At 38.8% G+C, this 14,117-nt stretch overlaps 1 protein-coding gene across 3 annotated transcripts; it reads left to right on the plus strand.

Annotated features, from left to right (window-relative positions):
- Positions 1–1,483: 1,483 nt before the first annotated feature.
- On the plus strand, positions 1,484–8,153 carry LOC108696035 (murinoglobulin-2). Of its 3 annotated transcripts, XM_018225017.2 has the most exons (8): positions 1,484–1,787; positions 4,273–4,415; positions 5,720–5,838; positions 6,063–6,153; positions 6,921–6,983; positions 7,201–7,303; positions 7,496–7,548; positions 7,855–7,993. In XM_018225017.2, exons 2-7 carry the CDS (start codon positions 4,374–4,376, stop codon positions 7,540–7,542), a joined length of 465 nt encoding a protein of 154 aa, XP_018080506.1. In that variant the 5' UTR covers positions 1,484–1,787; positions 4,273–4,373; the 3' UTR covers positions 7,543–7,548; positions 7,855–7,993. The 3 variants fall into 3 exon arrangements, with proteins under 3 accessions (XP_018080506.1, XP_018080503.1, XP_018080504.1); XM_018225014.2 differs by lacking the exon at positions 7,496–7,548 and having other exon boundaries at positions 7,855–8,153; XM_018225015.2 differs by having other exon boundaries at positions 7,496–7,997.
- The last annotated feature ends 5,964 nt before the right edge of the window (positions 8,154–14,117 follow it).

Raw genomic sequence — 14,117 nt, forward strand, 5'->3', positions numbered from 1 at the left:
GACTCTACCCAGCTTTCAAATAGGGGTCACTGACCCCATCTAAAAAACAAATGCTCTGTAAGACTACAAATGTATTGTTTGTATTCCTCATCTTTCTATTCAGGCCTCTCCTATTCATATTCCAGTCTCTTATTCAAATAAATGCATGGTTGCTAGGTTAATTTGCACCCTGGCAACCTGATGCTTGCTGAAATTGCAAACTGCAGAGCTACTGAATAAAATACAAAAAAAATACAACTAATAAAAAATGACGACCAATTACACTCTTTACTACAAGTTGATTTCATGGTGAACAATTCTTTTAAATAGCGGTTGTTGTCTGGGGATTCTTTTGTGTCTTCTGCTTCTATATGAGCCATATTTGTATCCCTGGTTGGCTCACACAATTGGAGATTGGTTTGGGCATAAATTGAGGTACATTTTGAAAATACATAAAAATGTAGGGATCGTACAATAAAGGAGTTTAGTAGGAACAAGTTGCAGTCCAGTCACTGAGCATTTAGGGTCGGGGTTAGTGTTGTTGGTCTCCAAACAGACATCTGTGATTACTGTAACTCCCAGCAGACAATGTATTGGTTGATAATTAGATGTTGTTAAACAAGAGCTAATGGCAGAGCTTATCTAGTAACCACAGGGTTGTTTATGTTTTGTGGCTCTGAAATTCTTTCTATGCAATTAATGCTGAGCCTGAAGTCCATTACTGGTGATCACTTGCTGACATGTTCAGTGTCTGACTGGGAGGTCTAGGGCCCACCTTGTTGCCATGTCAGGGGCCCCACACCCTCCAACAGCCCCACCTCCCTGTGGCTTCCCATGCCCTGAGAAGAGCAGCTTTGTTCTGCAGAGCCCTGACCCCTTTCCTTCCACACCCTAAATAGAGGGAGCTTTTCTGCCACTGGGGTTCTCCCTACTGACTTGTCACACACACTAATATGTGGGACCTTCCAGCACCTCCCTTTCACTCTGCTGCTTCTCTCTCACAGCAGCACTTCCTTCCTGTCAGCTCACTGGGGACTCCTCCCCCTCCTCCCTGGGACTCCTCCCCCTCCTCCCTGGGACTCCTCCCCTCCTTGCTCAGAACAACACAGGGAAGAGATGAGAATACGCAGCTCCCCTACAACTGTTTAATATGAAAGTTCTATTTCACAAGTCTAAAGTAGGGGGGCTCTTTTTTTTAGTCTTTCCTCATCCAGTTGCACTTAGTCTCTGCACTCTCTCCAGCTCATTTATAGAGTCCAAAACTGCACTGCATACTCCAGATGAGGCCTTACTGGGGATCTATTAGGATTATGTTTTATCCCTTGAGTTTGTAGGAATTAGTGCAAAACCCTTGCATTTATCTTTATAAGCAGGGCTCAGGCATTGAGCTTGTGTCTGTGTGCTGTAAGCTGTTACCTAGCAACCAGCTATTCAGTGATCTCGGTGCAACAGGAAGTGACACAGCAGCTAGTGAGTGGCTGGCAGGAAGAGGAAGTCACAGATACTGACAAAAGAATAAAGCCTGGCATAGAGAACCACATGGTGGACAGGGAAAGAGACCAGAGAGCTGCTGGTGGGCCCAGAGTGTGGGGAGAGGCGCCACCAAAAGCATTCATGGATCAGGCTGGTGCAGGGAATCCACATACTGTGCCTGGAGAGACAGAGAGTGAGAAAGGAATCCAGACTGGAGGAACAACCAGCAGGAGATTCCTGTCTGAGCATCCAAAGGGGCTGCTAGTCTCACTGTATGTCTGACTGTCCTGGACTTGCCTGAAGACAAACTGTAAATCATCCGAAGAGCATTTGGAGTGAGTATCCTGTTTAAAGGGACAGTTCCCAAAAGAAGCGCTTGAAGATACAGAGACTGTTTATTGAAAGGACATTAAAGGACTTTGCCTTTTTTAGTTATGTAGACAGCAAGTTAGTTAGAGAGGCCCTATTGCCACCGGTTAGCAGCGCTGCATGTACTAGTTGGCAATTTATTTTAGATAAACAGTTATTCAGTTTAACCAATACTGTGTGGGCATTAATATTTTGTAGTCAAATCAGTAAAGGTCCCACACTTACACTGAATCGCCTTTTAAAGCTTCGGGTGCACAGCTGTGTTCCTCTCTGCCATGGAATACATCCACAGTAAAACAATAAATCCAGCAGCACTCGGATATGTGATTCAATTGTATATTCGTGCCATTAGCAAAGCGACGTTTCGGGCTATTCCAGCCCTTTATCAAGCTGGAATAGCCCGAAACATCGCTTTGCTAATGGCACGAATAAACAATTGAATCACATATCGGAGTGCTGCTGGATTTATTGTTTTACATTATTATTATACATTTAATATTTTGTGTGGGACCACCCGTAGGTGCATTCCCAGATCCCACTAGGTGGAGGCACAGCGCTGGTCAATACCAGGTCCCCAGTCTCTCCCCATACAGATGCAGCCACTTTTGTTTGTCTGTTTGACACAGAATAACTAAACACAGATATCACATTGATCTCCTTTAACACAGAAAACTGCGTCACAACATCCCATCTAATTAAAGCATTTACCATTATGAACAATGGTGCTTTCGTATGCTAATGAAAAGGTTAAATGAGTTAAGATGACTTTAGATAACACAGTTTCTTCAATTAACCCTGAGTCATGATGCATTTAACTCACAAATCCAAGTGGCTTCATCTGTACCACTGCGGAGTGGCTCAGTTTTGTCCCGTATCATCAGGTAAGCGCCCAGCCTTCCAGGTTTGTTTGTCCCCTGTGAAGAAGCCCATTTGGTGAAATTGGGGTTGATCAGGACGGGCAGTAGATGAAAATCCTTTGTGCCTCCTTGAGATCCACAATTATTTTCCAGTCCTTATTGTTAAGAAATTTGGTGTATTATGTGTAGAATAAATTATTAGGCCTTTATATTAGAACTCATGTGTCACTGTTGTTTTTGTAATAATGTTTTAAGTATATGTATAATTTTGCTGTTCTAACACTAAAGTGAGCTTTTTTGATAACAATTCACCTGTGTGAGCCCTCAATACGTGGGATTCCTAACATGGTTCTTAGTTTGAAGTTGTTGTTTAAATACCCGGAGGACTCCCACTGTATTTATAGTCCTATCAGGTGGTTTAGTCATATAATGAGTGCATTCTTTTGGTGATAATTAATATACACTTTTTTTTTTTGCCTAGAATGATAAGTCGACTCTAGTGGGTAAAGCTGCCATTGTATTCATAGTACAACTGCACAAGCAGTACAAACATTCCCCTGTTGTATCAGACTTCAGTAGCTCATACAGGGGCTTTAACATGTTTGATGGACTTCCAATAATGTTAAAAATTACCACATTGCATATCTGGTTTGTTGTGTATAATGCTAGCTTGAGAATACATTAGTGCTCTGTGGCTGTGTTCCACGCATTGTTCTATTCCTTTAACAGACCTTTAACAGAAGGAGCTCATGTTTCCTAATCCAAGTCCAGGGTCAATAGGAGATGACTTTTTTGTTCCTACTTTAGTCCAAACTTATCTCCAAATCCGTTTCAGTCATAATTAAGTTTCATCCCTTTCTTGAACTGTATAAAGACAGGGAAGAGATGTATCCTCGGGTATTTGTAGCAGGAGATACGTCCCATGTGAGTAAGTTTTTGAGATTGAAATATGACCCAGTGGAGGTTTCTAGGCTGGTTTTCCATTCTGGGTCTCATCGGTGGAGTGGTCGCTGAGCTGTAAGTAATGGATAAATACAATTATGTAACGAAAAATTTCTGCAGCCAACAATAACATTATTTTAGGACCCACCAAACCCACGAGGAGGATAATGTTTTTCCTGCTCATTCAAATACAATATATAATTATGGTGATATTGCACATTTGATAGGGTCCTTCCCTGGGCTCCACAAAAGCTATTTTTATTGATATATTGTCATAATTCTTGATATCCACACACAATGCCAGACCCTATAAACAGGGATGGGACCTGTTATCCAGAATGCTTGGGCCTGGGGCTTTCTGTATAATGGATCTTTCCATGATTTGGATCTTCATACCTTAAGTCTACTAGAAATTCATGTAAACATTACATAAACCCAATAGACTGGTTCTGCTTCCAATAAGGATTAATTATATCTTAGTTTGGATCATGTATAAGGTATTGTTTTATAATTTTAGTTAATCTTTTCAAAAAAAATTGAATAAAATCTATGGGAGACAGCCTTTCCATAATGCTGAGCTTTCTAGATAATGGGTTTTCCGGATAACGGATCCCATACCTAATGAGCTGACAATTCCTTTTTTGCTTTGCAGGCAGTATGCATTCTCTGTCCCCATTCTGGTGAACACTACAGCATGCTTGAACTTTCTACATCTTGAGGAACCCTTGCATCTTCGTGTTGATATGGAACTTGATGGAACAAACAAAACTACACAGTAGCTTCTCACATCCTACAGTATGTTGTTTGAAGAACATTCCTTTGACCTATGTTGTTTTCTGCCTGTAGCTGATTTATTACTAATACTGTAGTTCAGAAGCATCTATTTTTGTCCTTTGGATTTATCTAGCATTGAGCTTCAGTTCCAATGTATTTTTGTATTTTTTGAGACTTAAACTGAAGGTTTCTTACTTGTCCCTAGGACACAGTGGTGGCCTGCAGACTCTCTCTGGGTACAGCTGCCTTGTGTACAAGAAAGGGGCCAATAACCAAGTCATGGTCACTCAGTTTGATGTGCAGCCAAAGAACAGAATTTCGGTTCAACAATGGCCACTGCCTACCCTTCCTGGGAACTACAACTTCCATGTCAGTGGGACAGGCTGTTGTTTACTCCAGTACTACTCCAACAAGAAACCCCTGATAGGGATAACACTGCTACATTAAAACAGGAATCCCCTATTACTGAACAAAATTGACCCCAGAAAACAGGGTTTCTAAATAATATCAAAATGTCTTCACCAGGATCCAATATTTTGGTAAAGTACTGTATTCTCCATGCTGAAGTACTCCCAGAATACAGACCCAAAAGCTAAAGAAAGCTTCAATCAGTCAGTTGCTGTGTGATTCCTTCGGTGATCTGTTCTGTGTTTTGGGGATGCTATACACTAAACAACAAAGCACATAACTGGGAGCCATCAATGCATATTGGGTTCAATGTAGGGTAATGCTGCCTTATTTAGAAACTCAATTTTCTAATTTCATTATCAAATCAAGGTGGGTTCATATTAAAGGAAAACTATACCCCCCAAACAATGTAGGTCTCTATTAAAAGATACTGAGTAAAACAGCTCATGTGTAAAACCCTGCTTCATGTAAATGAACCATTATCATAATAATATACTTTTTTAGTAGTATGTGCCATTGGGTAATCATAAATAGAAAATTGCCATTTTAAAAAATAAGGGCCGCCCCCTGAGATCGTAAGATTCACTGTGTACACATACAGACCACATGTAAGGTCACATGAGCCAATTAACAGACAGAGTTCTGCCTTTTGCTTCAACACTTCTTCCTGTTACAGTTAAGTGTTATAGTATTTCTGGTCAGGTGATCTCTGAGGCAGCACAGATAGAGTCACAAAATGGTGGTTCAAGGCAAGAGATGTAAAAGGGCAATATTTATGTAAATATATATTCCAGTTTGGTAAGATTCTTTAATATGTCATTCAATTTGATATAAACTATCTGTTGCTTAAGTATTCATTTTGGGGGTATAGTTTTCCTTTAATAACTGATGGTTCATAAGTTTTTTCTCTTTCCCAGAGCACAGTGAGATACAATGCCCCAGTGCTGGAAGGAAACTCAACTTTTTCCATCTCCATAACATCCCCATCAAGTAGCTGTGTAAATGGATTTGCTTATTCCTTCTCCATCAATCTCAGGTATTTGTCATTAACCATCACTTTTCCAGGTCATACAGTATGTTATCCAGGATCCCTACAATTTGTCCTACATCACTGCTCAAGTTGCTTAGACCAAATGGCACCTTTAGTTTGGCTCTTGCACCCTCAAACTAAGCCCAGAGCATCATAATAATGGTGATCTAAATGGCCCTTTCACTTCACTGGTTCCCTACTCAATTTTTGACCTCTTATTTATTTTGTAGTTACCATGGCAACAAAAACCAGTCCAACCAGGTGATTGTTGACATCAAGTTGCTGTCTGGATATACAGTTGACTATCAGTCACTGGCAAAGGTACATAATGTTATGAGGAGGTTAAGGGCTGTTTGGAGTAATGCAAGGGGTATTTCATGAGCTGTTTGTAGATGTCCAATGGGTTTGAATGGCAGCTTTAAGTGAAGGGTCTGAAAAAGCATCTAAGGTAGACTTAATTTTTGTAAATTTTTTGTGATGTACAAATCATATCAATACATTTTTATAACAAATAAAAAAGTGTGTGAAGCTGGTCTCTATATATGTGGGTGGGTAACCTTACATAGAGGACCATTCCTGGTGGTACTATCATAAGGTCCCCATCTGTAAATCCTATCTAGAACACCTTAATTGTATAAGCATCTTCCTAACCCTCTGCTCACCTGGGGCTCACTAGGTACACTGACTAGGGAAGACACCCATATCACATCCATTAACATGTACTGCATTCACAGCCAGCGGAATAACGAGGAAGCAGACCCTGCGGCTGCAGGGGGACCCAGGAGGTATAGAGGCCAATGAGGCCCTAATTCATATACAATTTCAATAAATATTGGTAAAACAGGTCAACCTCTAAACATTTTAGGGGCCTGAAAAATAATTTGCTGTGGGGCCCAGTGATATCTAGTTATGCCACTGTTCACAGCTACTGGTCCATGTGTATTTTCTTGGGAAACATCATATAATAAATTGCTACCTTAGTCTTTGGTGCTGTAGGGTCATCCCTCAACTTATGACTTGTATAATTTCAATTCAGGGGCTTCGCAAAACACTAAATTCTCAATTATAATGTTCTACTCTTTCCACAGCTTCACGATGATGTTTTGAAAGCTGAACAGATCAATAATCACCTGATAGTGTACATTGAGCCTGTGAGTTACTCTTTAAGTACAGCCTCATGGTAACTGCAAATCACTAACTAGAGTTATCTCTAGTGCAACACTTAAATGGTGGTAATATGCTCCATAGAAGTGCCTTTACTTTTTCCTGCTACCCTATTCCAGTCTACACAATCTCCTTCTCAACCCTCCCCACATCTCTCCTCTGCTTTGACTTCCCAGGACAACTGACTTTCTTCTGCATTTGTAGGTCTCAAGGGACCCTGTTTCCATGTCAGTAACTCTAGATATAAGTGAAAGAGTGCAGGACCTCCAGCCCCAGTATGTTCATGTCTATGACTACTATGACCGAGGTAATTTAAATATTTTGCAGTGCAATTGCCATGATGTGACACCAATATACTACTGTAGTCCACTGTTTTAAATCATGTGCAAGTTGCAGATCAAGATTTTCTTACTGAATTGTCCCAATTATTTGCAAACTGGTGGATGTTGGAGGCATGTGTAGGGCTAAGGTGCAAATTGTCAACTTTGATTTCTTACAGATGAGAGTGGATTTGCTGTGCTCTGGCATCCATGCTCTGTCCAGTGATGTCTGGTAATTGTATATGTTTAGGAAATTGAGGTCTACAAAGGACTAGGCTAGAACAGGGTTCTCTATCTGAAGGCCCAGGGCCAGGAATGGTCCTTTGAGTGATTTCTATGGCCCACAACCTGTTCAAAAGCTCCACAAACTTCTTTGCATGACATCATAGACATATAAAATGTGTTTGTGTATAGGGCATAAAATGTATTAGCAACATGAATGGGCTTTTTCAAATTGCACCCCATTAAATGATGCACAGGTGTATAAGTGTAAGTGAAATTTTTCTCCTTACAAAACATGTTTTTGATTATGCAACAGGAGATCTGTCATCAACGCCCTTCACTGAAGCAAACAGAAGAACTGCACATTGTACTCAAGTTGTTCCCTTGTTTGGTAAAAGAAACAACATTCGAAAAAATACTAGCTGTCAGCACTCAGGGGTTCCTCTTATGCAGTTACTTATAAAATGTATAAACTGATAAAAAAAATATTAATTAAATAAGAAGTCAAAAAAGTCTGTATTTCTGTCACTTCTGTCTGTTGATGTAAATTATGGACACTTTTCCATACCCAAAATGTGTGTAGGACCATACAATAAAACTGACGGGGTTTCTGATTCAAACTAACATTTTCATTGGAAGAAAATAAACATTACTCTGGATTCAGTCCTAGATTTCCCTTGACTTCCCTTTTCTGGGAAGGAGGAAGAAAAAAATGAATTTGCAGTAGAGCACTGAAAGGAATGGGCTTGTTTTTCTTGACTTAGATTCAGAGTGGGGGACCTGGATAATGGCTTAGGCGGAAGTAAGAAAAAGCAATTAAGGGGATAAAACTGGGTACAAAACCAATCGCAAATTACTCACGAAACAGATATCTCTGCAATTCTGATATTATGCAATGTTGAGTGTTTAATTTGCACTGTTTATTGCTTTTTATGACTAAATACAAATGAAAATATAAGTTAACAAAAAACAAAACTGGTTACAAAGAAGAAGAAAAGGTAGGAAGTTATGAAGAAACACAGGAGAAGAACCAGCAATTGAAAAGTGAAATAATGAAAGGTTATGGAGAAGATCAAGAAGAATGAGTGTCAGGTAGAATACACAAAAGTGAAATTTAGCATGTGGAAGGCAAAAACCCCCATTTGAAGCCATCCAAATTTTCCCCGTCTGAGGCTTCAAATAGGGCTTCAAAGAGGCTTCAAATAGGGTTTTTTGCTTTCCTCAGGATCAACTGGCAGTTAGGCAGGTTATATATAGACTTAAGAGGTTGCACTTGATGGACGTGTGTCTTTTTTCAACCTCACTTACTATGTTACTATGATGTGACAAGATAGTCATTCTGATATAACACTAAGGGGCAGATTTATCAAGGGTCGAATTTGAAAAACCTCGAAATTCTAATTTAAAAAGACCAACTGAAATTTATATTAAAAAAGTTTTTTTTTTTTGGCTGAATAGGTCCATTTTCGATCGAATTGGAATCATACAAATCGAAGTAATAGCGCATTCAAATCGTACGAATCAAAGTTTTTCCCCAAAAAAACATTGATTTTTCAAAATCCACCAATTGACTCCACATAGGTTCTTGGAGGTCCCCCATAGGCTAAAACAGCAATTTGGCAGGTTTTAGATGGCTAACGGTCAAAGTCGAATTTTTAAAGAGACAGTACATGATAAATTTCTAAATTCAATTTTTTTAATTTTTTTCAAATTCAAATCAAATTTGGTCTATTCCCTAGTTAGCTCGAAATTCGATTTTTTTTTCATTCGAATTTTCACTTCGACCTTTTATAAATCTGCCCCTAAGCCTGGGGCATTGTAAGGGACAGTAATGTTGTGGACTGTTCATAAACTATGTTATATCATTACTGTAGAAGGCGTGCTGCACCACTCTCCACTATCATATCAACCCTTTATTTGTACTTGTGAGCTTTTATTGTTTGTCATTGACCAAAGAGTAATTTATATTATACACTTGGTCTATGGCCATCCATATACTAAGAATCTTTGAACCAGACAGATTTAGGGGTTACAGTCTGTGGAACAAAGCGAAATCATGAAGCAACACATGTTCATAGTGTAGCCTTTGACCATTCCACCTAGAAATGTGGTATGTGTGTGAGCTCTTCTGTCAGATTACAGAGTGGTACTCTCATGAGCATAATTAAGAGAGAGGCACCCCCACCGAAAATTGGATTTTGTTCCTTATAAGTTCTGCGTCTCTCTTCCTATTTCATTTACACGTACCATGCCATACATGATCATTATTATATTTCTTAGCATTGGCAGGGGCTGACAAACATCTGTTGTTCCATATAATTGATGATGAATAATCATATATAAGGTGGGGTGGTTGTAGCTTTGTTAGGACTTTTGCTAATCAAGGAAGGCATACAGCTCTGGTGGCCTCAATTAGGTGAAGGAGTTCGGCATAAGAGAGCATCTCAGTGGAAGTAAGGAAAGAGGAACCGTGACAAGTTAGTAGCAGCTTAGATCCTACATAAACTTGGCTGTTGGAGGTATTTGCAGACCAGTTTGAAGCTCCTCTGAGGACATCAAGGTTTAGAACCCTGACATGTAGCCTTTTATTAAGCAGGTGTGATGTAATATTTTCTTGCAGATATACAGTAGCTCTATTAAGCACAAAGTGACTCATTCATTTATTAGCAGAAACTTGTTATTCCAGATCTATGTTTTGCTAGAGTAGAAATTTGCATATAATTATCACAATATGAATTGTCATATTGAACCTTGTGTAGACAAAATATTTCAATATAGTACAATTATTACAGGCATTAGTACAGTGAAAGTCTAATCAATAAAGGTCTACTGAAATAATAGAAAAGCAGCAAAAAACTGACGATCAGATATAAAAAAATATTTTTAATTATTTGCCTTTTAATTAATTAATTAAGTGTAGCAGATGTGGCCTTCAAAGACATGTTATGACCCCAACCTTTTGATAGATGTGTGGAGATCTCAATACAGCACTGAAAATATCAGCACAATTGCTACTTGAGTGCCATCTGATTTTTCCATAATTCCTACTGATAGACCCCATTGACTTTTTTTGATGAAATCATTATTTTATTATAATCTGGTACACTGGGTTGGGGGGGCGCACTATATCATGCAAAAAGAAAATAGAATCTACTTTAACACCATGGAAAGCATTTAAATACAATCTCACTGTTGGGCTGGTACATGGGAAAACATTAAAACGATAGTTTGCAGTTACTATAGACATCTGGATTTTGGGTTTGCCATCATCTGAATATATTAGTGGCAGCTATGATTAAAGAGAAATCTATCTATAGATGGATTTCAGATATTGCATAAACTCACAGGTAGACAGTGATACATGGGGCATGTGCAATGATACCTATACTTAGTGAGCAATGCTCTATATACACACTACAGATCTTGGTTATGTAACATTCACAGTAGTTCCTCATCAGTGATCATTTCCATGTGATCTCTGTAGGTTGATTTTGGCCATCACAGTCTTCAGGAGAAATTATCAGGATGAGCATAAACTGTAACCTAGAACAAATGTGTTCAGATCTGTGTCCAGCAACATATAGTATTAGTTACTGAAGCCATTAGTTGCTGCCATTATGACATTAATGAAATATAAGCCTCAAAAAATACAAGGAGATTGACGTTGTGTAATCCATTATGTTTTTCTGCACTTTGTGCCCTTACCTGCAGATTTGCTCCAGTATGAATAAAGAGCACCCTGCAATTAACAGCCTTGTATTATTGAGGAGCTGACAGAGGTACATAGATGTCCACCATCAAACCCCTAAGCATCCTCAATTTGCTTATTTTTGAGATGCAAACATTAGGAAGCTCCAACCCCATTTTGAGGCTGTACAATCCGGGCAGGGGACAGGCCTGTGACAACACTGTGTAGACCAGTGAAGTTGTGAGTTTGGGTTATGACCTGGTGATCAAAAACCCTTTCACTCTCATGGCTCTGATATCTAGTTTAAAAAGCCTTGTACAAGATAAAATAAAGTTTCAGTCCCTAAAACATTTGATTACACGTGACAAGGGTAAATTAATAATAAGGGCCATGCTTTATCTTTTTCCTCCCATGTTGGAGGAGACTTTAGCTTGTAAGACTTTCTGCAAATATGTTCCTCAAGAAACACAATGAAGTTGTAAAAATCCAAGCAATTTCTTTATAAGATAGGGAGTTGTTACCAAATTAAATGCTTCAGTTTACAGGATCAGCTTGAGTTGCCTCCATCCCTTTTAATCTCCTCATTACCAATTTACCATATCTGAGTGCAGGTATGACCACAACCTGATATGTTGAGCTGAGTTAAAAAGAACTTTTATTGTTTTTGTTAGTCTTGTGGGTATGAGAAATTCCATGTGCCAGGCTCTTGGTTTCTTGATGTAGGTTACACAACTCCTGGTGAGTCTCATCCGAGGTCAATGCTTTAGTTGTACAAAATGGCCTGTTTTGTTTAAAGCTGGTTGACAGAATTAATACTGTACCATAATGAACCATGTCACTTGAAAGTACAGCAGAGATAGTAGAGTAGTTTTTTGTGTCTCTGATGGCAGATAAACCCAACTGTAGGATTGTATGGCATTGAATAGGAAAATACAGCCTGGGTATATCCCAAGATAAGCAACAAAAAATGCATATATAGAGCCCACCCATTGGCAGATTTCATATTGCTCTATATAGTTGTGAGTTTTTTATTTTTTGTTATATATCACCAGCATCATTTCTAATCAAGATTATCTGAAGGGGTTTAATATATTGCCTATTATTTTGTCCTGCACCCTACTGTTTAGGTTTGGTTCCAAAGCATTATTCTTTAAATCATTATTATTATTCATTATTAAACCATTACTGATTATTCACAACATTATGTTATCTGGGAGGAGAAGAAAGAAGGTATGATATTTCCTAATTTAGAAGTCCAATATCACAAATATTATGCCAGGTAAATATATAAGTACTGTTTCCTGGCAGCTTTGAAACGAGTAATAACAGATCTGTCTAAGCTCAACCATTCTGAGCTGCTCAGTTTGCAAGATCTAATAATGAAGCTCCACAATTTAGCTGGCAGCCTTGAGTTGCTGGTTGGATAAGTTAGAAATAAAGGCTTGGCACCATTGCAGCTCATAATGGTGGAATTTTGGAACAGTGTGAACTATACTCACCCCTAGCATTCACATTCAGATGCTAGCTAGGATGTATTTTAATTATATTGAGTTTTTTTCATCATAGAGTAGGGGTGTCACATTTCCTTTATTCAGAATGATTGTAGCTAGTACTCTAATTGCAACCATTCATGTGGATCAAAGAATGTTCAAAGTCGGGGATTGATTTCCCTTCAAAATAGACGAGGACAATATCCTCTCTAGAGCAGGAGAAGTAAAAAAGGCACTAGAGTTAGAAGCTCTTGGAATAAGACAATCCGGAGCATGGTGGAGGTCAGAAGTGTGCCATTGGAGGCTAGTTGCTTTTATCTTAGATGGTGGAAGAAGTGTCAATGGGGAGTTACTGAAGGCAGCTGTGGTATGTTAGTATTAGACCAGGGTTGGTAAGCTGCACCTATACAGTTATGAATTTAGACATATTAAAAGTTAAAAAGCAAATTGATTTAGTACTTGTACTTTTTATTAAATCACTTCTGTGAGGCCCCACAAATGTCAGGTGGCCCAATTAGGAAGATAAAAAAGCCGGGGTATATACAGAAGAAAGGTAAAAACATAGTTTTACTCTGCTGCCCTATAGTTGTTCTAGAACATTATTCCCAAACCAATGGCTCATGAGCAACATGATGCTTTCCAAACCCTTGTATATTGCTCTCAGTTGTCTCAAGGCAGGTGCTTTTAATTCTGAACTTGGAAACAAGTTTTGGTTTGCAATAAAACAGGTGTACTGCCAAATAGAGCCTGATGTAGGCTGCCAGTCCACATAGGGGCTACAGATCACAGATCACAGCCCTTGTTTGGCATCCCCTGGGACTTTTCATGCTTGTGTTGCTCCCCAACTCATTTTACATTTGAATGTGGCTCATGGGTAATAATGATTGAGGACCCCTGAGAATTTTGTTTCTTAACCTTTGGTCCCCAAATGTTGTTGGATTAAATCTACCAGGATGATTTAAAGCTTATTAACAAGCGCTGGGAGTCCAACATATTGGGACCCAACTTTTGAATTGTAATTTTAGACATTGCCCAGTGCTGTACTAGATAAAAGTACACCAACTGCCCATCTACAATAAATGAGCACTAAGACAAATATGTTTATCAAGAAAACAAATAGACCAATAGTTTTCACATAGTATCAGCCCTCTGACCCAAATACACAATCAGGGTGAAATGTATCTCTAAAATAAATCCTTATCCAACTTAAACAATAGAGAGACTCCTAGATTAATGAACAGTACCACAATTCACACCTAACTGGATCTATTATAACATGTAAGCCTATACTCTGCAATTAGAATGCACCTTTGTTAATCCTCTCATTAAAAGGTTTTATTAATAAGAAAGGTTACGTTTGGTTTTTATTATGAGCCAGTTATTGTGTCATTCAGAAACTCT

Source organism: Xenopus laevis, chromosome 7L (assembly GCF_017654675.1).
Source record: "Xenopus laevis strain J_2021 chromosome 7L, Xenopus_laevis_v10.1, whole genome shotgun sequence".
Classification (NCBI taxonomy): Eukaryota; Metazoa; Chordata; class Amphibia; order Anura; family Pipidae; genus Xenopus; species Xenopus laevis.